Raw genomic sequence first — 24,285 nt, 5'->3', positions numbered from 1 at the left:
ATAGTTTTATTTTAAAATGATTTTTAATGAATTCCTTTGTGCATGGGGTGGGGCCGGGGGGTGGCTGAGGGAGAGAATCCCAAGCCAACTCCACACCCAGCGCAGAGCCCGGGGCGGGGGCCCTTGATATCACAGTCCCAAGATTATGACCCAGGTGGAAACCAAGAGTCTGACACCCAACTGACTGAGCCACCCAGGCGCCCTTGGAGTCAATAGTTTTGAATGACCTAACATGAGGGAAAACAGGGCTGGCCTAAATTGTCAGAGGTGCGTTTTTTTTTTTTTTTTTTTTTTTTTTTCTCTCTGAAGGAGATAGAAAGCTGCACTGCAGAGGCTCTTGTTCTCTGACCCAGCAATTTCTCTTACAGAAGTTTCCACTGCTGAGGTACCTGTGTGGATCAGTCGGTTCAGACTCTTAGTTTGGGCTCAGGTCATGATCTGAGATCAAGCCCCATGTTGGGCTCCATGCTCAGCGTAGAGTCTATTTGAGATTCTCTCTCTCCCTCTGCCCCTCCCACTCGAGCTCTCTCTCTAAAATAGATGGAATCTTAAAAAAAAAAAAAAAAAAAAAAAGACATTTCCACTGATACAGTGACAGTCTCATTGCATCCTCACTACCAGCCTGATTGTTTCATTCCTTTGTTCAGCATGAATTGTCTGTGTCTTCCAAGGACCAGACTTTTCTGAACCCAATATAGCTATCAAGCAGTGGCCACCCCCACCTCTATGGAACTCACATTCTAGTTGGTTCGAACTAGTCTGATGGGATAAATTGTGTGGCAAACAATAAAGTGGAATAGTGGGGAAAGGGTGGGAGGGGCTTAGGGTGACACAGGAGCAGAAACCCCGAGAGAAATGGGACGTGGGGAGGGGTCGGGTAGAGGGTGGCACAAGTGCCAGGACCCAAGGCTAGGAAGCTTTCAGAGAGCCTTGTGCGGAGGGGGACATGCATTTTATTTTTATAATTTTTATTTATATTTTTTAAAGATTTTGTTATTCGTGAGAGACACAGAAAAAGAGACAAGCAGAGACAGGCAGAGGGAGAAGCAGGCTCCACGCAGGGAGCCCGATGTAGGACTCCATCCCGGGTCCAGGATCATACCCCGGGCTGAAGGTGGCACTAAACCGCTGAGCCACCCAGGCTTCCTGTGACATGCGTTTTAAAAGGTCAGAGTGTCTCTGTTGAAAGCTGGACGCAGGGGAAACAGGGCTGTAATAATCCAGGCATGAGGCGATGAGAGCCTGAACCAGCCTGGTAATGCGGCTGGTGGTAAGTGTGTCAATCTATGTGATGATGCTATGAGGGTAAGTGTTTTCAGGTTGGATGAGTGAATGGAAGGAGTCCAAGAGTCCCGGGCTTTGCTGGAAGGGAGGTTGGGGCTGCCATCCCTGAGACTGGGAAGGCTGCAGGAGGTGGGGCCAAGGCATGGGTGGTCCAACATGGTAAGATGGAGAGAACAGATGGACATCCAGTGGAGTTGGCGGGTGTATATCGAAGGCTAGCTCAGGGCCCCAGAGTCTGAACTGGGGGTACACCTTTGGGAGCTGTCAGCACCATGGTTTGTAATGGTCCAGGGCAGGAGGAGATCACATGGCAAGAGAGAACAGAGATGATGGCCCCCTGGGTCCTCCAGTGTTCAGATGTCCTCAGGAAATCAAGAGCAGGAATGATGAGGTAAGCAGGGGCCAGGGAGAGGGTGTTCTGGGCAGGAGGGAGTGGTGGCTTGGACAAGTGCTTCTGATGGTCCCATGCTGATGGGAGTGAGGGCTGACCATCAGGCCACGCTACACGGGTCAGTGGTGGGTGCTTTGGGTGAAGGCTTACCAGGAGCTGTAGGATTCCTGGGAAACAAGACAAAGGGGATCAAAGACAGGAAGCAGGAACATCTGTAAAGGAGGAGTGGGGATCCAACTAGTCTTGGCTAGTCTCACATGAGAGCCAAGACATCGTGGAATGACATCGTGGAATGACCCGGTAGAGACGGCACGTCTCTGGGTTGATTCTCGTCCTGTAGACAGAAGGGCCATGTGGCCAGGTGTGCAGTGGCCACACAAAGGCTACTCCCCTAACCCCCTTTCTGCTACCTCCTCCCAGTGTGTCCACGACGTTCAGGGCAGCCCTGTGTGGGGAAAAGCTGGGAGAACCTCCCTCAGCTTCGGTAAGTTAGAGCAGCTCTTTGCCTTCACTGCACGTCCAGACCTGGGACTCCCGTGTCCAGGTGGGTGCCTCTGGCCAACCAACGCTGCTGGTTGGGATTCGGGCAGCACGTGCATAGCATTAGAAAGATGTTCCAGTTCTATTGCTTGAACTCATTTTATAAGAAAAATAAGGAATCACACTAAAACATTACCCCTGGTTGTTCCTGGATGGTTTTGCTCTTCACGTTTCTCTGTGTTTTCTCCTGTTTCCTTACTTCGTATTTTCACTCATGCAGCCAAACCGTATTTTCAATCAAAAAGCAGGCCCTAAGCCCTGGAGCTGCTGGCTCCAAGGTCCCCCAACACAGAACTGCCCAGAGGGGAGGCCTGGACTAACCATGCCTCAACCCCTGGCATGCAGAAGGAGTTGCCCTGTCTGTGGAGAGAGATGCGTGGTCAGGAACCAAAGCTCCCAGAGGGCAGGTCCTCGTGGGGTGTTACCCTGAGGCAGCTAGAGGAGGGCCTGGCATCTGCGAGTGGCACCCACTCCAGCGGGTCTGCCCATGGAAGCTGATGGTTGAAGGGGGGTGGGGGTGGAAAGGCCTCCACCAGCCCTGGGGGGGCCAGCCCTCCATTTCACCCTGCAGGCGGGGAACTCTGTCTTTGTCCTGGCTCCTTTTTGGGAAAACCCAGCCTCTGACTCCTCAGGTCGAGAGTGCCTGGGTGTCCTGCCTCTGCTGCAGGGGGCTCCCAGCCTGGCAGGGCCAGGACCAACGGCCCTAACTGTGAGGAGAGGTGGGCTGTGATAAGAGAGGCCAGATAAGGCCAGCCTGGCTCTGCAGGAAGCCCAGCCCCAAGGTCTGGAAGTTTCTCAAGGGCTCCCTTCTCTCTGCACAGCACACCCCCCACCTTCCCACTCACCTTTAGCCTCCCTGGGCTGTTATTTAACCCGGGAGATTCACCAGAGAGGTCCCTCCCTAGGCCCATCCCAGGATGAGAGCAGGCACCTATCAGCTAAGACCTTCTTCCCTGGGCCCTGGGGAGGCCCTGGCCAAGGCCAACAGGCAGGGAGAGGGAATCCCCCCAACACCCCCTCCTTCCTCTAGCCCAGCCAAGCCCTGGGCAGAGGGGATTTGACAGAGGCGCCCTCACTCAGGGATCACTCTGTGCCCAGCCCCGTTAGGGTGCAGGAAGCCCAGGGATGAACGGTACCAGGTCTCTGGCAACCTCCTGGCTGAGAAGGTGCAGTGGGAAGCTACCATGGAGCAGCCGGGCCCATCTGCAAGCCCTTTCTCAGCTAAAACTCCCTCCTTCCAGGTAGGAGAGCTTGGTAAAGTTACCTGGGGCAGGTAACTCCTGCCTCTCTAAGCTTAGATCTTTCTTCTGTGTAACGTGTAACTACTCCCTCGGGGGCCCAAGGTCATCAACAGTGATAACCCACATTTGGCAAGGCCCCAGGGGAAAACTTTGTCTTCTCTAAAATCTTGTTCTGTGGGCTTGGGGCGATCAGGGGCCTCCCCTGTGGGTCTCAGCTCCACCTTCTAACCAGGCCAGAGGCTCCATGGGAAACCCTGCCCGCTGTGGTTGGGGGGAAGCTCTTGAGGAGGGGTCCCCAAGGCAGAACTGATAGCAGGACTGGGAGGTGCAGAGGCCCCCTCACAGGGCTTCCTGTGCTCCAGGCTCTTTTTTTTTTTTTTTTTTTAAGATTTATTTATTTATTTATTTATTCAGAGAGAGAGAGAGAGAGAGAGAGAGGCACAGACACAGGCAGAGGGAGAAACAGGCTCCATGCAGGGAGCCCAACGTGGGACTCGATCCTGGGTCTCCAGGATCGGCGCTAAACCGCTGCACCACTGGAGCTGCCCTGTTGACATGGTTCTTACACTGGATCTCACCAGATTAAATTCTGACTGCTCCATAAAGAAGGGTTGTTAGCTCCATTTAAATAATAATAATAGTAAGAATAATAGTAATAGTGGCAGCCCTGGTCCCCTGCTGATGTTGTTGCTATTTTATAGATCTGGAAGGTGCGATAGTGAACTGTTAAGCATCTAGCCTATTGAATTTCTAACCCCCATCTGGAGCTTGCTCTGGGCTCCAGGCCCAGCACCCTCTCATTCTGCCTCACCGCACCCCTCTGAAGTGGGCATGACAGCATTCTCTGCTTTACAGATGAGGAAATGGGGCTCAGAGAGGTGAGGAGACTGGCCCAGGCCGGCCCCCCACCTTCCAGCCTGGCTTGGGTGAACACTGGCTGGAGCTGGTATAGAACTCGCCTGGCTGCAGGAGTCTGAGTGAGGAGATCAAGGTTCAGGACCTGACAGGCACTAGACAAGTCACTTGGTTTCAACAACCTTCAGTTTTCTCCTCTGTTGAATGGGCACACAGTGAGTCAGCACCTCCTCTTGGGACTATAGTCTGAAGTCCAGGCCAGAATTTTAAGGCTGCCATTAGCCAGCCTGGGGCTGCACGCCAGGCCAGGCCACTCTTTACCCAGACCACCTGACCCATAGAACCTTCTGCCCAGCAGCAGAGGAGGGGTGGCCCCAGATGCAAGGGTTTGAGAGCAGTGGCCCCCGTGAGGTCATCCAGGCCCCCTTACCTTACAGGTCAGGACCCTAGGGAGGTGAGGTGACTTGCCCAGGGTCACACGGTGTGGGTCCCCTCAGCAGGGGAGAGAGAATTGAAAACACTCCAAGAGCTATGGGTTATTGGCATTTTGCATGGCTCCTTGAGGCAGTAAGGTCTCCCTCTGAAATAAGAGCCAGCTCAAGGCCAGAGCCCCATTGATCAAATGACCAGGTCACAGGTGCCCTTGCAGGACACAGGGCAGGTGGGGGCAGGGTCCAGGGGTGGCCTGAGGGTGGAGTCTGGAGCCCGTGTTACAGAGCCCTTGAGTGACTAAGCTATTTTCCCTGTTAGGCCTTCTTTTGCCTTCTCTGAGAAATGGGTCCAGGAACAGAAGCATTGCATAAAGATTTCTGCACAGTGCTGATGTTTAGAAAGAATTCATATTAGCTATTATCAAAGAAAATCCAAGTCACAAATGAAAAAAAAATAGCCAAGGATTCCCAAGCTTGATCAGTAGCAGCTGGGGACACCTGGCTGGCTCTGTCAGTGGAGCGTGTCTCTTGATCTCGGGGGGGGGGGGGGGGGGCGGGGGGAGTTGTGTAAGTTCAAGGCCCACTCTGGGTATAGAGAGGAAATAAAAGATAAATAAACCGGAAGCAGCTGGAATCAAATGGAGTTGGGACTAAGCCGAATCCTTGCTCCGCCACTTGCCAGCTGGTGAGCTTCGCAGGTGATTCTGCACCTCTGGTCCTCAGTTCCTCCCTGGTCAGAAGGGCTCAGTACAGCACCTGGCAAGGACACGGCTCATAAATCTCACACCCCAGGGAGGAGGTGCTGAAGACAATTGTGGTTGCAGAGTGAGATAAGCAAATGAAAAAAAAAATTCCACACCCTTCTTCCCACTGGAGGTCAGGAAGACAGCTGTCTGCAGGTTTGAGCAGAGAAGGTATCAGCCAGTCCAAAGAGCGTCGGGCCCCGGGGGAGGAGGCCGGGCTGAAGCCAGCCTCTCTGTGGCCTGGCCCACCACAAGGCCTTGCATCACATGTCTGGTGCCCTCTGAGGGCCCCTCTTGGCCATGAGTGGGGACCCCAGGAACACCCCAAGAACATGTGGGCCATGCCTAGTTCCAGGTCAGTAATAGCCCGTTGCTGGGCTTCAGTATTCCCAGTGGCTAAACAAAAGGGCAGATGGTGAACAGAATGTGGCAAGAAGACGACATTTGAGCAGAAACCTGGTATGACAGGGAGTTGGTCATGGGAACTTTGTGGAGAATGATCCAGGCAGAGGGAACCACCAATGCAAAGGCCCTAAGGCTCTGTCATACATTCTCTCTGTGTGACCTTTGGCTGGCTGAGTAACCACTCTGCCTCAGTTTCCCATGTGTATGATGAGGATAATCAAAGTGCTCAAAAATCTATTGTGAGGATGACATGAGTACTTTTAATGCCGAGGGCTCACTAGGTGTGGACCTTTGCAGAGATGGGTGTGAGCAGGTGTATCTGAGGATCCCAGAGAAGGCCAGCAGGGCTGGGGGCGATGGTAAAAGATGGTGAGTACAAAAGTTTGGATGTAACCCTAAATGCTGTGGAAATTCACTGAAGGGGTTTAGCAGAACAGAGACAAGATCTGATTTTCTTTTTAAATGACAAGAGAATGCTTGTGTGTGTCCAAAGGAGCAGCAGCAAGACTACAGACAGGGCGGAGCAGCAGTGGTGACATGGAGGGAAGTCTGTGGCTGCTGGAAAGGCTGTGGATGGGTGGGGTTTGGGGTGAGGGAAACCCAAGGTGAGGGCAGCTGGGCAGTTGGTGAAGCTGTGTCCCAAGCTGGGAAGGCCTGGCTGGCTGGCTGGTTTCAGGGCAGAACACAAGGGAACACATGCTATGGATATGACCAGTTTAAGGTGCTTGCTGTGGTCAAGCCTGGGGGAGATGTCAGGAGGCCACTCATGTCTGTAGCACTTGAAACTCAGACATCGGGATCCCTGGGTGGCGCGGCGGTTTAGCGCCTGCCTTTGGCCCAGGGTGCGATCCTGGAGACCCGGGATCGAATCCCACGTCGGGCTCCCGGTGCATGGAGCCTGCTTCTCCCTCTGCCTATGTCTCTGCCTCTCTCACTTTCTGTGTGTGCCTATCATAAATAAATAAAATTTAAAAAATCTATTAAAAAAAAAAAAAAGAAACTCAGACATCATCCCAGACCTGGGACCTTAGAGAGAGAGAAGCATGATCCCTGGGGCCCTCCAACATGGGCAGGGGGGGTGGGGAAGGTGCAGCCAAGCAGGAAGAAGGAAGAAGTAGAACCAGGGAGGGAGGTGTCAGGGAAGCACAGAGAACAAAGGGTTTCAGGAAGGAGGGCATCATGAGCCTTGTATTATAACCTGCCACCTAAGATGGAGGGTGATCAACATGGCTCATGGGGCTCAGAGCACAGTTCCAATCGATTCCTCAAGGTCATTTTTAGAAATAGAATTACAGGATCAGAGGGAGGCCTATTTTTAAGGCCCCGGTTGCCCTCCAACTAAATCCATAAACACCTTAGTAGCCAGACTCAAAGGTGTGAGTTTGGCATAGCCACACCACTGGGGATATGGAATTCCCTCTAATGCAAATTTTCTTCCCCCAATTACAGAATAAGTGTTTTCTTATAGGTCACTAGATGTAAATAGATTTTGGGTGGTAGAGGAGTCTTTATATCAAAGGGTTAAAACCCCGGGGCCGGGGGCTGTCAGGCTTCTGTACAAACCTACCAATGAGCTCGAACCTCCCTTGGTCTCCGTTAAGCAAGAAAAGAACCACTGGACCCCTCTAGTCCAGGCTCTGGAGTGTGGTAGCCTTTGGAGACTTGTCCTCAGTGAAATATCCACCCATAGATATCCCCAGAAATTATGGGCTAGGACAGAGCTCATTCAGCTCTCACCCTACTAAGGAGGAGACCAAGGGTCAGACAGGATCAGAGAGGGGAAGCAAATTGCCCAGGGCCACCCAGCTCATTGACAACAGACAAACCTCAATTTCTCTATCTATAAAATGGGGCCAATCTCTAATTCACACACTTTTCAAGAACACAAAAAGAGATTGCAACGTCAAGTACAGGGATAAGTGTTTAATAAATGTTAACTGAAAGCAACCTGCCCAAAAAAGCAAAGGAGAAAAGTATAGAGGAAAAGTATTTCAGGCAAAGGTAAATGTGAGCAAAAGCTTGGAAGTGGAAGACACCCAGACCGATTCCTGAAGTCCTTGGCCAGCTGTAAGGATGGTGCGCTAAGGTGGTTAGTGAGGCAAGAGGTAGTGGAAGCTGGGCAACAGTGAGCTTATGGGCTTTATTAATCTGGAGGGCATGATGGGCCAAGAGAGGGGGCGGTGACACAGGCTGATCTGAGTTTAAAAAGTCCACCCTGGGGCCCAGCATAGGGCCTTTGCTGACCTGCTGTGTGACCCCAAGCTGTCTCTGTCCCTCTCTGGGACCTCAGCCTCCTGCCCCTATAGCAGTGAGGATGGCTCTAATCAGGGTTATCAGGGTTTGCAAAGATGTATGTTCCTTTGTGAGTTTCCTTCTTTACTGTCTTCTCACATCGGACAGGGCACTCTGCAAGCAGGACTTGGCCATCTGTCCCCAGAACCCAGTGTCTCCAGCACCAAGCCCAGGGTCTGGCACAGAGGTGAATGAATTGGATGGATGGATGGATGGATGGATGGATGGATGGATGGATGGATGGACGGATGACATCCTTTCCCTTTGAGAGGGTGGGGGTTAAATTAGAATTCCTGGCCCTTGCTCCCCTCTACATACATCTGCAGATCTGCTTCCAGTGGGGGGACACTGACCCACTTGCCAGTTTTCTTGCATCCCTGTTTTCTTTTTCTCTCCAGACAATGGCTTTGTTTCTATTGTCCTTTCTGGAGAGCATGAATACTTTCATCCTGGAACTAAAAAGCCAACATTGGTTTTCCAGGTGTGTGATGAAGGTGCCTTTGATTTTTTTCCTTTACACATTTCTCTGTTTTCTTCTATAAACATCTGTGACTTTCAAAATAAAAAGCAATGGGGACACGTCGGTGGCTCATTGGTTGAGCATCTGCCTTCGGCTCAGGGCCTGATCCTGAAGTCCTGGAATCGAGTCCCACATTGGGCTCCCTGCACAGAGCCTGCTTCTCCCTCTGCCTAGGTCTCTGCCTCTCTCTCTCTGTCTGCTGTCTCTCATGAATAAATACATAAAATCTTTAAAAAAAATAAAAAATAAAAAATAGGGATGCCTGGGTGGCTCAGTGGTTGGGTGCCTGCCTTTGGCTCAGGTCATGATCCGGGAATCTGGGATCGAGTCCCACATCGGGCTCCCTGTGAGGAGCCTGCTTCTTCTCCCTCTGCCTGTGTCTCTCATGAATAAATAAATAAATCTTTTAAAAAAATAAAAATAAAAAGCAATGATACAAAGGAGGTTAGCAAATCATACATACAAATGTTTTTTTTTGGTTTTTATTTTTTAATAAATTTTTTAAAGATTTATTTATTCACGAGAGACACACACAGGCAGAGGGAGAAGCAAGCTCCATGCAGGGAGCCTGATGTGGGACTCAATCCGGGGCCATCAGGATCATACCCCGGGCTGAAGGCAGCACTAAACCACTGAGCCACCCGGGCTGCCCCTACATATGGTTTTTAAACATAAGACAGAGTGCTTAGCATCCTCCAAATAAAATAAATGCAAATGATAACTACCTTGAGAATCCATTTTTCCACCTGTGCAATTGGCAAGGATCAAAGTTGGCTAAGGTCTGTGTTGTGGAGGAAATGGCCAGCTTGTGCCCCGTGGAGGCATGGAGGTAGAAACTAATCCCACCCCTTTGGAGAACGATGTGTATGTGTATATGGCAATATGTATGAAGATGTTGAATGCCAATCCCTTTTAACCTAGCAATTGCACTTCTTGGAATTCATCCATCAGATGTGCTCACACATGGAAGAGATGATGAGGGTAAAATGTTACCCACTGCAACATTGCTTGTGATGGCAAAATATTAGAAACCTAAATGTCCATCAGTAGGAGACTGGCGAAATCCACAGTAGTACTTCCGCACCAGGAGTACTGAGCAGCTTCAAAAAAAACAAATTAGCCAGTGAGGCAGCTCTTATGTACCAACATGGTCCAAAATAAGGTTCAGGATATAAAGGTACATGGAAAAAGTACAATGCAGACTTGTGTATATGGTCTGCTATCTGCAAGTATAAAAGGGAAATCTCTATATTTGCTTGCAAATGCATGACATGTCTCTGAAGAGATCACAGGAAACATAACTGACTGGAGAGAGCTATTATTGATGCTGGGACCTGGTGTGGGAGAGAAGCTTTTCATTGTGTATTTTCTGTACTTCTGACTAATTGAATGATATGATGTATTATCCATCAAAAAATATTAGGATTTATTTTATTTTGAATTTTTATCTTTTTTGGAGAGAGTAGGGAGGGGATAGGGGCAGAGGGAGAGGGAGCAAGAGAGAATCTTAAGCAGGCTCCATGCCCATCACAGAGCAGGAGGAGGGGCTTGATCTCACAATCCTGAGATCATGACTTGAGCCGAAATCAAGAGTCAGATATTTAACTGAGCCACCCATGCGTCCCCTCCCTCAAAATATTAGGATTTAAAAACAAAATAAAAATAGGAAAAGAAGATAACTTTATTCTACCCCCACCCCCTTAAATGACTCCTACAAATTCCCCAGTGTCTGTGGCTATGATGACCATTGTCCTTAGAGACCATGGAGTAAACAGAGGTCCAGGCGAAAGGAGACATGACCTGCCCAAGGCCACTGGGTGGCTTTGCCAAAGCCCTAGTCACCACTTATAATTTCCTACACAACTGTGATGATACCAGGTAGACCCCCAGAATTTTCTGGGCTGCTGCTTGCCTTCATGCCTTTACATCTATTCTGTTCCCAACTGGAATAGAAGTGGGTAGCTCAATGATTGTTAAGATTGCAAATGCAGTCCGCTCTAGAGAGGGGAAATCAACGGACTTCTTTGCTCAGGGCAAAAGGAAAGAGATCGGTTAAGATTTAGGAATGTAGATAAATGGAGTTTTCCAGCTGACCTGGGAGAAGAGAGACTCCTTCCTGGCATCTTATTTTCCCTGCGGTCTCATTCTTGAAGGAATAACCCGGAGCTCCAGTATACCCTGTTATATATGGATCAACTGAGGCCACCCATAGTAGATCAAGAAAAAACATTTGGGGAGCCCCTGGGTGGCTCAGTCATTTAAGCGCTTGACTCATGATCTCAGCTCAGGTCTTGATCTCGGGTTTGTGAATTTTAAGTTAAGCCCCCAACAGTAACTTAACAACAACAACAGAACAAAACTACTTTGAAAACTACTACAAGACTACTTAAAAAAAACACAAAAACTTGGTGTATACAGGACAGAACTGAGGACTAATGTCTTTGATCCCCAAATGCTTTTATAACTGCCGAGAAGGGGATGAAAAGACAGTAGGAAAGTGTGCCAAGGATGAGGGAGGCAGTTTACAGAAATAAATGTATGGAAAATGCTCACGTTTACCACAGCCAGGGAAATGCAGAGTAACAGTGACAAGGTACTCTACACCCAGCAGTCTGGGGGACATTCTGGGAATGGGGTATCCTCACCCACAGTTGGTGGGATGCAAATGTTACAGTGTGAGGGGAAAGAATTGCAAATACCCATAGACCCCAAACTCTCATTACAGGGGATCTTACCCACAGAAGCAAAACCCCCTGGGGCACATGCTGTCCCCAGAGACAAAACACAGATGGAAGGTGACATGAATGCCCCTCAGCAGGCAAGTGGTTGGTGCAATATAGTACTGCCACTGAGTTAGCAGGGTCCCCGCCCCAGCACAAGGGCAGGAGCGAGGCAATTGGCCTGTTTCCTCACTTGTGAAAACAGGCCATTAATACTAGTAACATTAATACTAGTCTTATAGGGTCATTATGGATAAATGACCAACTGTATAGAAGGTGTTTAGAACAGGGCATGGCTCAAACAAGTGCTCTTTAACTATCTGCTAAGTCAGTATCTTCAAGGGATCCCTGTAAGCTTATTGTTGGATAAGAGTGTTAAGATGATGGGATGCTGGGTGGCTCAGCGGTTAAAGTGTCTGCCTTCGGCTCAGGGGCTCAGGATGTGGTCCTGGGGCATGATCCTGGGGATCTAGTCCCGCATCGGGCTCCCTGTAAGGTGCCTGCTTCTCCCTCTACCTGTGTCTCTGCCTCGCTCTCTCTCTGTGCCTCTCATAAATAAAATGTTTAAAAAAAAAGTGTTAAGGTGCAGAAAATATTGTCATGCACATCGACAAAGTCCTATAGATGTCTAGATGTGTCTGTCATCTCATGTGCTTAGAAAACATGATGGGATGCATACTTGGATGTCACCAAAGGAGGAATTTAAGAGGTAGGGGTGAGCAAAGAAAAATATTTTTTATTTTTAAAGATTTTTATTTTTAAGTAATCTCTACACCCAACATGAGGCTTGAACTTAATTATCCCACGATCGAGGCTTGAATGCTCTACGGACTGAGCCCGCCAGGATCCCACAAAGCAAAAAACATTTAAAGCTCCTTTTTATGATCATTTCTATGCAGTTATTATATGCATGTATACGCATAGAGAACATTTCAATGAAGAAGAAGAGGAAGAAGGAGGAGGAAGAGAAGGAGAAGAAAACCAAGAAGGGAAAGCATCTATTTCCCATGGGGCCAGAGTCGGGATGCCCAACAGTGATGTAAAGAGCAGAAGTCCGGCCAATGACAGAATCTTCCCAACATGTCATATGTTTATTTCAAAAATCAAACAATCTCTGATAAATATTTACCCCCAATGCTGGCAGGAAAGAGGGAGGGAGGTGCTGGAATCAGTTGTTTGAAGGATTATCTTTTGCCTGTGGGAACTTCCCTAGAGTGTTGTCTATAGCAACCCCGCCCCCCAGCCCCCCATCCATACACCTTTCTGTGACCTGAGCTATTAAAAGGGCATCTCTGAGCCCGGTCAGCTGTGGAGGGCATGGGAGCTTTTGCCACCGGGAGCTGCCCAGGGCCCAGGTCACCAGCCTTTGGATGGGGAGTCTTCGCTGGTGACTGTAGCTTCAGCCCTCTGGGTGTGGCCGATAATCAGGTTGCTCTGTTGTGCTCCTTCACCTTCTAAAGATGCATTGTCTTCTCTCTCTACACCTGCACACTGAAGAATGCAATGTCTTGATTAACTTGCTTAAGGAATGTCATAAAAATCACAGCATTCTGAAATTGTTTGGTCATTGCAATGATTTCGATCAGGAGATGAGACAATGCTTGAAGGAGTACATGGAAAAGAGGACCAAGAGCAGGGAGCATGGCAATGTGATGCGAAAAGGACTTTTTAATCCTACAGAGGGCTGAAGAATAAATGACAGGCATATCTTATGAAGAAAGAAAAAAGAAAAGAAAAGGAATCTCCATGCTACTTTTTTCATGCTAGCAGTTCTGGCCAAGAAGGTCAAAAACGGGAAAGTCTGGGACAAGTCCTCCTCACCCCTAAACTAGGATAGATTATGTCTCCTCCCCACGTGGCTCTCTAGTTCACTCTCCACACAGTAAGTCTTCCAACGCGCAAACCTGATCTTGTTATCTTTTTTAAAAACCATTTTATTGTTCTCCAAATTTAATCCAAATTTCTTAGGCTACAAGGTCCTGCTGGATCAGGCATTCTGGCACCCCGGGGCAACTAGGCCCCACCCGGTGAAGTGCAGTTCCCTCGGGCTAGTTAGTTCGTTTTCTCTCTCCCTCCCTTCCTCCCTCTCCACCGCGCCCTCTCCCTCTTCAGCCCTTTGCTTTTCACCTGCTTTCCCTCCCTTTGCCTGGAGACCTCTCCCCACTCCCGCTGCTCCGCCACCTCTCGGACCCCGCCTCATCCCCAGGCCTCTGTTAGGATGTCGTTTCTTCCAGGACGCCTTCCGAGGCTGCCCAGGGACGGTAGTAGCCCCAGTAGCGAAGGTGCTTGGGTTTTGGTCTATCGCCTCGAAATCGGATTGTCAGATTCAGGAGCGCAGAGGCCGAACACGCGCCGCCTGCGGTCTGTGATTTAAGGCGTGACATTTCTGGGCTTGAATTAAAGGACCTCCCTCCAAGCCTGCTCCGTCTTCTGAGCCGCCTCAGAGCTGGTCCTCGTGGATCACCAGGCTCAGGGGTGCAGACTAGGACTATTTTGGGGGTGTGGCCGAGTCCTCGAGATGCTGAGCGCGTGCGGAGGGCATTCCGGGGAGCGTGCCCCTCACAAACAGGGGCGAAACCACCCGCCCCGCCCCCGGGCCTGCCCCTCACAAATATGGCACCCCGCGGATTCTTATTGGTTCCGGAGGACGCACTGGGCGGCGCTGATTGGCCGGGGGCGGGGGCGGGGCGGGGCGGGGCGGGGCGTCTCCTGCTCGGGCCTAGCGAGTGGTAGCGGACGCCGGGAGGATGTCGCAGGCACGCCGCCACCTGCGCGTGGCTCTCTTCCTGGCAGCAGTTTCCCCGCGCGGTGCAACGACCGGGGTCAAGGCGCGGCGAGGGTTGAGCGCGTGGCCCGCGCCGCAGGAGCCCGGCATGGAGTATCAGGTATCCGGCGGGCCGACGAGCGGTCGTGCGATGATGACACGTGGGCCGGGCCTGGGTCACACGGCGTCCGGACTCCGGGTCCTGAGGCTGGGGTGGACCGGGAGCCTGGCCGTGGGGGACTCGGGGGCGGGACATCCTGGAGCCCGGGGGTGGGGACAGGCACCAGGAAGTTGGGCCGGGGCCGCCGATTCTGGGAATTCTGAGGCTAAGATGTCCCGCCTTGTGGGAAGGGGTGCCCAGTGACAGGAGGTCCAGTTTCTCCAGAGTCCCAACTAAGCGGTTGGGTGGTGGAGGTTGGGGGGAGAGTAAAGAGTTTCAGGAATTCACACTTGAGAGATCCAAGAATTGAGATTTTTGGGTTGGAGTCTCCAGGATTCAGGAAAGTACCTGCAACTGGGGGGCAGGCAGGATTCACCCCATGTTGGTGGGGGTAAGAATTTGGAAAACAAAATTGACACCAGGCTCTGTTGCTGGGGCTGGTTTCCGTAGACCACACCTGTTGCCTGCCAGGCAAGTTAACCGTTTAATGGGTGTGGGGCCTCCAACCAGCTGCTGGGACCCTAAGGAGAAATAAATAGCACCTGCACTCTCACCCCCAGGGTAGACTCTCCTGAGACTGTAGCTACCCACCTTGCCAGCTGGGTGACCCCAGGTATATATACCCTTCTTCCTCTGAGCCTCCTGCTCTTCTCCATCTGGATGCTTCAAGCAGCTCTTCTTTGGGTCAGAATGAGGAGCCCCATCCTCAGGGTTGGGCATGGAAACTTCCAGGGATTCCTAGTACAAATTCCTCCAGTTCTAAGACCCCAGCCTTCTGTGGTTCTGCTCCTGCAGTCCCCTCCCAATTTAGGACCCAGTATAGATGTGGATGTCATTGGAGGGAACAAGACCTAAGGCCCTGGTGTGGGGGGTGAAGACTGGGAAGCCTGAACTGGGAACAGGAAGCGAGGCTTTTCCCGTTACGCATGTAACCTGCTTGCCTGACACTCCTAGGTGGGGCTGAACTGCCACAGGCTCTCATCTCTGCCAGGGCTGGAAAGATGCCACTTCTCTAACCTCTAGGCTGGGACAACAAGGCTGGCATTTGTAGGCTTGGTGCCCTGGCTTGGCCACTGATGCCTTGGGGTTCCTCTGTTTCTGTGGACTGCTGGTGGGTCTTAACCTGCTACCTGGGGACTGTGGTTGCTAGGATGCAGTGCGCACACTGAATACCCTGCAGACCAATGCTGGCTACCTGGAGCAGGTAAAGCGCCAGCGGGGTGATCCTCAAACGCAGCTGGAAGCAATGAAGCTGTACTTGGCACGGAGTGGTCTGCAGGTAAGGTGGGCGGGGCCAGTGACACCCCTTCCCCCCCCCCGCCCTCCCCCATCTATGAGTCTGCGGCTGAGGCAGTTGTCTCTGTCTCAGGTGGAAGACTTGGACCAGCTGAACATCATTCACGTCACTGGGACCAAGGGGAAGGTGAGGGATGGGACTCAGGAGCAGGATAGCCGTTTGATGGTGTGGGAGGGTGAGGCGTGCCAGACAAGACCTGTTCTTTCTAGGGCTCCACTTGTGCCTTCACGGAACGTATTCTCCGAAGCTACGGCCTGAAGACAGGATTCTTTAGGTACTGAGGTGTGGAGAAATGTGGGATCTCTTAGCTCTCTGGAGGGCTTTGGAACCAACTAGCAGGAGCTCAACTGCTTGTCTCTCTGCCCAGTGTTGGTTTATTAATGGAATAACCATTCCATTAGCTTTTAACATATTGGCCCCAGTTTGTGGCAGTCTTGAACTTTCGTAATGAAACAAATTTGGGAGGGGGATAGCAACTTGGATGTATAAACTAAATACATAGCAAGAATCGTCAGATACCCTTTTATTAACATTTATTTATTTATTTATTTATTTATTTAAGATTTATTTATTTGTTTATTCAGAGAGAGCAAAGAGAGAGGCAGAGGGAGAAGCAGGCTCCCTGCAGGAAGCCCGATGTGGGGACTCGATCCTGGGTCTCCAGGATCACACCCCGGGCTGCAGGCGGCGCTAAACCGCTGCGCCACCGGGGCTGCCCCTTTTATTAACTTTTAAATTCCACATCCTGTTTTTATTTTTTTTCCTATAAGATTTAAAAAAAATTTTTTTTAAGTAATCTCTACACCCAGTGTGGGGCTCGAACTCACAACCCCCCACGATCAAGTGTTGCACGCTCTACCAACTGAGCCAGCCAGGTGCCCTCACGTATAGCTTTAAAATCACAGAGAAATATTTATCAGTTTGGATGTCTCTACAGTAAGGAGCAGAAAACCTGGCTTATTAGGGCTTAAGGTCTAGGTAGTTTATGATATCAGCGTGTCAAGGCCTCCCTTCTGCTCTGCCAGCCTCAGCCACTGCTTTGCCCTTTGGGGCAGCACCTCCTCGTGCTTGCTGTCAGGCACCCAAAACTCATACCAGAGGATGGGGTATGGACCAGACGTGAGGTACTCTTCCCCGTATTACACATGCCTCTCCCTACCTGGCCACCAGTCAAGCAGTAGGATTAAGGTGGTGATTAATTGCTCAGGATTTGGTCCTCGGGGTGGAGGGACTTAAGATTTTTGCTTCTTTTTATTTTACTAGTTCCATCAAGTGCCTTCTGTGGCTGTCTGGAATCAGCTGAGATCATTTCAGGCCATATTTTCTCTTCACAGTTCATTGTTCAAAATAAATGTAGAGAGGGATTTATAATACAAGCAGAGCTTGGAGGATTCAAATATAAGCTGACAATCTCTTCTAAAATAATTTTTGGGGCGGGGCAGCCTGACGGGGTACAGAGTGCGACTCTCGATCTTGGGGTTGTGAGTTCGAGCCCCATGTTAGGGCTGGAGATTACTTTAAAAAAATGAAACTTTAATAAAAAGTATTTTTTTAAAAAATATTTTTTTGGGTAAAAACCCAGCCTTTGACTTTCAGCCCATGTAGCCTTGTGGGCCAGCCTGGAGATGCATCTTGAGCACACAGCTGGAGCCTTGCTGTCCAGGGCTAGAAAACAGGCATTGTGGGGGCAGACGTTGGCATGTTGGCAGGGGCCTGTTGGTGCCCAGAGCACATTCCGGATCAGCCTGTTGGGGTATAGAGTGGGGCTGCTTTTCTTTCTGGAGGAGGGGCCAACTCAGTCGAGACTGAGCAAGGTGAGGGGGGCAGGCTGGAGGAACTATAGATAGTCCAGGGGGCCTGGGGCACAGGGAACTGTTGGGATGTGGGAGAGGGGAAGCCCAGAGGCCAATGGCAGCAGCCCCACCAGGGCCTGGGAGGCCGGGTGAGGAGCTGAGACACTGGAAGCCAGAGGAAAGTCACAGAAGGATGGTCAGCAGGGCAGTGACACAGTCAGATTTGGGTTTCTGAAGACAGGTCTGAGGGACTCGGGAAGGGAGTTCCGATGACCACGGGTCTCCCGGCAGCTCTCCCCACCTGGTGCAGGTGCGGGAGCGGATCCGCATCAATGGGCAGCCCATAAGCCCTGAGCTCTTCACCAAGCATTTCTGGCACCTCTACCACCGGCTGGAGGAGACCAAGGTGCGCATGCAGGAGGGCTGGTGGGTGTGCAGGGTAGGGGGCGCTGGAGGGACCCAGAGGGGGCTCCACATCTAAGGACCCCACCTCCCCAGAGCAGAGGTGACAGGGCCTGGGCCCTGACACGTTCTTGTCCGCAGGACAGCAATAGCTGTGTCTCCATGCCGGCCTACTTCCGCTTCCTCACACTCATGGCCTTCCACATCTTCCTCCAGGAGAAGGTACGAGTGCACTCCCCCAAAGTCCTGTGTCTGAGAGGCCTCAGGGAGGGAAAGCTCAGCTGGCTGGGTGCTCAAGGCCCCTGATGTCCCTCTGGTCCTCTGCAGGTAGACCTGGCAGTGGTGGAAGTGGGCATTGGTGGTGCTTATGACTGCACCAACATCATCAGGTGAGGACAGCTGTGCGGGGAGAAGGATGGTGGCCATGAGCCCAGGGCAGTGCCATCATGGCTCTCCTGTCTTCTGCAGGAAGCCTGTGGTGTGTGGTATCTCCTCTCTTGGCCTTGACCATACCAGCCTTCTGGGGGACACAGTGGAGGAGATCGCATGGCAGAAAGGGGGCATCTTCAAGGTACCAGGCAGCCCAGGGCAGAGGAGGTCCATGGATGGCCTGGGCCTGCGCCTCAAGGCTCAGGGAAGTGGGGCAGGGGCATCTGTTTCCTGACTCAGGATAAGGTCTTGGGCGTCAGTGGGGCCTGGGCTCTTGTCTCAGCTGTGTGTGTGGAACAAGAGCCACCTCCCCTCCCCTTGGGCGGGAGGCTAAGTGAACTGCCCAGACCCAGGGACAGAGGACCTTCAGCAGCCTGTCTCCCTCCCTCCCCTCTCCTCCCCTCCCCAGCGTGGCGTCCCTGCCTTCACGGTGCTCCAGCCTGACGGTCCCCTGGCAGTGCTGCAGGACCGTGCCCGGAAGATCTCAGTGAGTCTGGCAGCACTGGGGCGGGGGTGGCAGCTGACTGGGGAGACACGTCATCCTTTGGGGTCTCACTTTTGCCCATTTGCACAGTGAGGGATAACTGCTCCTCCAGCTGGAGCACATTTTCGTTCTGGGAGCGGGGTTTGGTGGGTTCTGGTCGATGTGGAAAGATGGAAGGAGCCACAGCGTCAGGGAGGGCTTCTTCGCCAAGGTGCTGGCAATGGCAGCTCCCTGACCAGCTGTCACCTGTCTCCTTGGCAGTGTCCTCTCTACCTGTGCCCACCGCTGGAAGCCCTGGAGGAAGGGGGGCCGCCACTGGCCCTGGGCCTGGAGGGAGAGCACCAGCGGTCCAATGCCGCCTTAGCCTTGCAGCTGGCTCGCTGCTGGCTGCAGCAAAAGAACCACCAAGGTAAGTGGGCGGATGGGTGGGGAGGGGGCATGTGGAGCCTGCCTTGGAAGGTCCCGTGCACACTCCGACCACACGGGTCCCTCCTCCCTCCCTCCTCAGGCCTTGGGGAGCTGAAGGTGTCTCGGCCCAGTGTCCTGTGGCAGATGCCCCTGGCACCCGTGTTCCAGCCCACGTCCCACATGCGGCATGGTGAGTTGGACCTTCTGCCCAGTCAGGCCCCTTCACATGTAGCATGTCCTTTTTGAGAGGTGGGAGCCGTTCGAGACGGTGCCCACAACAAAAGGCTCTGAAGTCAGTAAGCTTCCTTGACTTTGAGTTCATGACTCTGAGCCGAATGGGGTGATGACAGGACCCACCGTGAGGTGACATCACGAAGGGGCTGAGACCAGGGCCTGGTGGTTTGGGATATAGCACCCAGTCAATGGTACTACTATCATCAGTGCTACTGTCATCCTTGTCATCCTCATAAGACGGGTCTTAAGAATGGAGATACTGTCAGGCTTCTTGCCTCCCCCAAAGCTTTCAGCACATAGTAGGCACTCATAGCAGCTAAGCCCCGTTTGCAGATGATCCCGGTGTGCCCACTGTGTGCCAGACCCCCAGTCAGGGCCATGACAGGAGCCAGGAGGATCTCGGATCACATCCTGGCACACTTGCTCTGTGACCTAACCTCTCTGGGCTAAGGGCTCTCCGCCTACATGTAATATGGGACTAACATATGATAGTTCCCTCTCAGGGCTGCTGGGAAGATTCCATCAGATGAGGCAGCCCTAGAGCTGATCGCAGTGACTGGCCCCTAAGAGTAAGAGGCTCATCAGCTGAGAGGGCTCAGGGTGGGCGCCCCAACAGCGGGCCCTGCTGGCAGGTTGTGTGTGTGAGTTTGGGGCTAGGGTGGGAGCTGGCTGCCTTGCCCCCTGCAGGGCTTCGGGACACCGAGTGGTTGGGCCGGACGCAGGTGCTGCGGCGCGGGCCCCTCACCTGGTACTTGGATGGTGCGCACACCGCCAGCAGCGTGCAGGCCTGCGTGCGCTGGTTCCGCCAGGCGCTGCTCCGCGGCCGGGTGCCGAGGCGGTGAGCTCCGGGGCGCGGGGCGGGGGGGGGGGGGGGGGGGTGTCCGCAGGGAGTGGGGGGAAGTTTCTGGAGGAAGGAGGGGGCCGGCCGCAGCGGTACCACACTCTGACCGCCCTACGCCCCCAACCCCGCCCGTCTCCCAGCGGCCCTGAGGTGCGCGTCTTGCTTTTCAACTCCACGGGGGACCGGGATCCCGTGGCCCTGCTCAAGCTGCTGCAGGTGAGGGGCCAGCTGGAGGGTGGGCGGGAGGCCAACCAGGCCCGGGTCCGGCCGCGGGCCCGCAGGGTATAGGGGAGGTGGATGGGCCGCCCGCCCTATGGCTGGGCTTAACAGCATCACCGCGGTTCAGCTGGGTGGGGGCATCTCCAGAGGTGGGGATGTGGGGGGAGGCTGGGGGCTGCCGGGTGCAAGTCAGGGTGGTGGGCCATCCTCTGGGGGCTCTGACACCAGTCTTTCCTCTTGGCCTTCTAGCCCTGTCAGTTTGACTATGCTGTTTTCTGCCCGAACCTGACAGAGGTGTCGTCTGCTGGCAATGCAGGTAAGAGGTGACAGGTGTGGCCCCTGGGTAGGAGCAGGGGGTTGGAGGGTCCCTAAGTGGATTGCTCTGCTGGTGACAGTGGGGGTTTCTGAACTGGTCTGGGGTAGGAGCTAGACTTGTTTTATTGTATAGATATACAGTGTTTGGTACGTTTTGGGTATTGTGACCACGGTACCAAAACATAATTACTGGGGGAAACCGGTTACAGGCTGCAACCCACTGCTGGTTTCAAAATCAATTTAAAAATCAAATGCTAGGGATCCCTGGGTTGGCGCAGTGGTTTAGCGCCTGCCTTTGGCCCAGGGCGGGATCCTGGAGACCCGGGATCAAATCCCACGTCCGGCTCCCTGCATGGAGCCTGCTTCTCCCTCTGCCTGTGTCTCTGCCTCTCTCTCTCTCTGTGTGTGTGTGACTATCATGAATAAATAAATAAAATCTTTAAAAAAATAAAAATAAAAATCAAATGCTAGTGTAAACCAACTTTTTTTTTTAACTAGCATTTTTATAAAATTTTTATTTATTTATGATAGAGAGAGGGGGGGGGGGCAGAGACACAGGCAGAGGGAGAAGCAGGCTCCATGCACCGGGAGCCCGATGTGGGATTCGATCCCGGGTCTCCAGGATCGCACTCTGGGCCAAAGGCAGGCGCCAAACCGCTGCGCCACCCAGGGATCCCCTAAACTAGCATTTTTTAAACGACTCTGACAGCGGGAAAATGAGGAAGCCCTCTGGCTGTCTCTGTGTACCTTGCATGAAGGGTAGTTTTATAAAAAATCTGTCCCAGACATCTGTATACACCCGTATGAGTACTGAGTTGCCATCGTAAAGTGTGTTTTACTCTGGGTCATGTTCAAAACAATTTGAAATACTGTAAAAAAAAAAAAAAAAAATACAGATCCTGGGACGCCTGGGTGGCTCAGTGGTTGAGCATCTGCCTTCAGCTCAGGGCATGATGCTGGGATCTGGGATTGAGTACCACATTGGGCTCCTTGCAGGAAGCTTGCTTCTCCGTCTGCCTGTGTCTCTGCCTCTCTTTCTCTCTCTGTGTCTCTCACAAATAAATAAAAAAAATCTTAAAAAAAAAAAAAAAAAAAAAAAAAACAGATCCTCAGGTTCCACATCAGACTGCTGGGGAGAGTCTAGGAATCCGCATTTCTACTTACGCCCACCCAGGTGCTGGACCCTGCTTTACCTTTGGAGGCAGTGAGGCTAGGGTGGGGAGCTGTGCTCAGTGGGCAAAAGCCCCAGCTCTGAAGCTAAACCACCTGGCCTTGCTTCCCCCCAGCTCCAGGATCAGGGGCAGGTCACCATCTGCATCTTTGTTTCCTCCCAGCACTGCCCACTGTGAGGCCCAATGATGTGATGGTATGTGTAAAGGAAGGGCCTGGCTTTAGGCAGGTGCTCAGCATGCCTCCTGTGCCCCCCACCCCTGTTCCTCTTGCTCATGTGCCCATCCTTGTACCCGGCAGACCAGCAGAACTTCATGGTGACCCTGGATCAGGTGTTGCTCCGCTGCCTTGCACACCAACAGCACTGGAGCCACCTGAATGAGGAGCACGCCAGCCCCAACCTCTGGAGCCCCACCAGCCTGGAGCCTGGTGAGCCCACCTCCTTGCTGCTGGCTTCCCACCAACCCCACACCCATAGCACCAGCTCCCTCGTCTTCAGCTGCATCTCCCACGCCCTGCAGTGGATCAGCCAAGGCCGGGACCCTGTCTTTCAGCCACCCAGTCCCCCACAGGGCCTCCTTGCCCACCCTGTGGCAGGCAGTGGGGCCAGCCTGCTCCGCGACGCTGTAGCCATCCATGTACTGGTCACAGGCAGCCTGCATCTAGTGGGCGGTGTCCTCAAGCTGCTGGAGCCTGCCCTGTCCCAGTAGCCTGGGCAGTGGTATTGGAAGTGGGGGTCTCCCATACCTGCCTTGCATCTCTCCATGAACTCCTGTTAGGTGCCTTTTGTTGTCTGCTTTTCTATTCTGTCTAGACTGGCCCAGGGGCCCGGGTTCTGGGCAGCAAGATTGAGGGCTGGAGAGGGGAGGCCAAGATGGGACCACCTCTGTCTCTGAGCCTAGGGTGCTTTTGGCCTCTCCTTCCTCCTGGCTGAGACAGCCAGAGGGCTTCCTCTTCCTCGTTCTCCCGCTGTCGGAGTCCACCTGACTATGCAGCCCACCTCCCTTCCCAACCTGCCTGCCTCCTGGCTTGGGCCCAGCTCACAATGTGAGCGACCTGGCCAGCCTAGGGTTCTGCTGGGTGCTGGGTGGTAGATTACCTCCTAGTGGCCCACAAGAGATGGCGGATGGTTGGAACCAATTAAAGCCTTTAACGAAAAAAAAAAAAAGTTTGATCGACTCTTGATCCCTAGCGCCCTTAGCACACGGTAGGGTGAGGGGTGCAGCTGGCACAGGAACTGGACTCGGTGGGAGCCCCTCCTCCCAAGTCTCAGGAGGCCTGTCTGAAATGAGAACCGTGGACTAATGTCTGTTGGCCTCAGGCCAGGCATTGCTTTGTAGACCTCCCCACAGAGACCTTGTTCCAACTGAGGCAACTGCTGGTTTCAAGAAGCCATGGAACCTGCCCACAGTCACACAGCCAATTATGCAGCAGCTTCAGGATTTGAACCCAGAGCTGTCACCTCCCCACCCATTTTAGGCTTCCCATTCTTTCTTCTGGCCCAGCCCAGCACTGATTTCATGGTCTGATTTATTGGTGGTGAGTATATAGGGGTGGGTCCAGGCCAGACAGGCCACTTCCCAGCTGATGCCTGCCTTGGGGTCTCCATGTGACAGTTGTAGAGAGGAGCTAGGCTCTCCTGTTCTCAGGCTGGGCACCCCTAGGCTTCTGTTTCCCTTGCCAAAGTCGTGCCAGTCCGGGTGTGAAGGGAGCAGGTCCAGGGGGCTCTGGGCTAGCCTTCTTCTGTTTCCTTGGAGGAGGCCTGGGTGGGCTGGGTGAGTCTGTTTTGAATTCTCCCCTCCCACCCAGCCCAGGTCACCAAGTGCTGGATCCAGGTTAAAATGACAAGAACTTGGTTTCTACAATAGTGTGGACTTATAGGGCAGTGGTCTCTCTCTCCGTGGTCCTGGGCAGTCATATTCCAGGCCCACTGGGTTTGCAGGTTCTAGGGGGTGGGGTGGGGGGACCCCAAGGTGTTCCAAGCTGGTGCCCCCGCTGGCAGCAGGCCTCTGAGAGGGAGGCAGGAGGGGTGGGCGCAGAGGGCATGGTCCATCCTTGGTCGAGTGGAGGGGTTGGGGTCCCGGGATAAGTTCATGGCCAGTGGTTCCCAGCTGGTGGCTGCTCAGTCTCTCCTGCTGGGCGAGGGCTGGCTGGGGGGCCCCCAGGTCTCCGGGCCGGGTGCTACGCCATGCTGCTGGTGGAGCAGGGGGTGCTCTGGGTGCTCCCGATGCTGTGGTTGGTGCTACTGCTCTCTGAGGAGGCCGGGGCAGCCACCGCCACCACGGGCTCCCGCTTGCCAGGGGGACCTGGGGGCAGGGGCGGAGGTCAGGGCCCCGGCCAGGGCTCC

The 24,285-nt window shown here is 52.9% G+C and overlaps 3 protein-coding genes across 4 annotated transcripts in view; 2 read left to right on the top strand and 1 right to left on the bottom strand.

Annotated features, from left to right (window-relative positions):
- Positions 1–1,230: 1,230 nt before the first annotated feature.
- Positions 1,231–23,750, top strand: FPGS (folylpolyglutamate synthase). 2 transcript variants are annotated; one of them, XM_025475239.3, is made up of 17 exons: positions 1,231–1,675; positions 2,096–2,159; positions 3,314–3,456; positions 15,497–15,625; positions 15,716–15,769; positions 15,853–15,917; positions 17,728–17,842; positions 17,980–18,060; positions 18,166–18,227; positions 18,307–18,409; positions 18,677–18,754; positions 19,013–19,160; positions 19,260–19,349; positions 20,081–20,231; positions 20,375–20,450; positions 20,703–20,769; positions 22,239–23,750. In XM_025475239.3, the coding sequence occupies exons 1-17, from the start codon at positions 1,592–1,594 to the stop codon at positions 22,646–22,648; spliced, it is 1,920 nt and encodes a 639-aa protein (XP_025331024.1). In that variant the 5' UTR covers positions 1,231–1,591; the 3' UTR covers positions 22,649–23,750. The 2 variants fall into 2 exon arrangements, with proteins under 2 accessions (XP_025331024.1, XP_025331025.1); XM_025475240.3 differs by lacking the exons at positions 1,231–1,675; positions 2,096–2,159; positions 3,314–3,456 and adding an exon at positions 14,131–14,307.
- Positions 3,317–13,914, top strand: LOC112677249 (COX assembly mitochondrial protein 2 homolog). The gene is made up of 2 exons (XM_035721135.2): positions 3,317–3,456; positions 12,322–13,914. The coding sequence occupies exon 2, from the start codon at positions 12,883–12,885 to the stop codon at positions 13,108–13,110; it is 228 nt and encodes a 75-aa protein (XP_035577028.1). The 5' UTR covers positions 3,317–3,456; positions 12,322–12,882; the 3' UTR covers positions 13,111–13,914.
- The window catches only part of ENG (endoglin), a 31,167-nt gene continuing 30,333 nt past the window's right edge, over positions 23,452–24,285 (bottom strand). Inside the window, exon 15 of the mRNA XM_025475241.3 lies at positions 23,452–24,244. Coding sequence (XP_025331026.1) covers positions 24,120–24,244 — 125 coding nt within the window. The 3' untranslated portion in view covers positions 23,452–24,119. The remainder of the gene's footprint in view (positions 24,245–24,285) is intronic.

The sequence above is a fragment of the Canis lupus genome, chromosome 9, assembly GCF_003254725.2.
Source record: "Canis lupus dingo isolate Sandy chromosome 9, ASM325472v2, whole genome shotgun sequence".
Classification (NCBI taxonomy): domain Eukaryota; kingdom Metazoa; phylum Chordata; class Mammalia; order Carnivora; family Canidae; genus Canis; species Canis lupus.
This window is presented reverse-complemented; position numbering and strand designations above follow the sequence as displayed.

Coding starts and splice junctions, on each gene's coding strand:
- FPGS (XM_025475239.3), top strand. CDS start 1,592: ATGGCAAGAGAGAACAGAGATGATGGCCCCCTGGGTCCTCCAGTGTTC. Junction 17,843..17,979: donor ACCGGCTGGAGGAGACCAAG/GTGCGCATGCAG, acceptor TCTTGTCCGCAG/GACAGCAATAGCTGTGTCTC. Junction 20,232..20,374: donor CGCGGCCGGGTGCCGAGGCG/GTGAGCTCCGGG, acceptor CCCGTCTCCCAG/CGGCCCTGAGGTGCGCGTCT.
- LOC112677249 (XM_035721135.2), top strand. CDS start 12,883: ATGCATTGTCTTCTCTCTCTACACCTGCACACTGAAGAATGCAATGTC.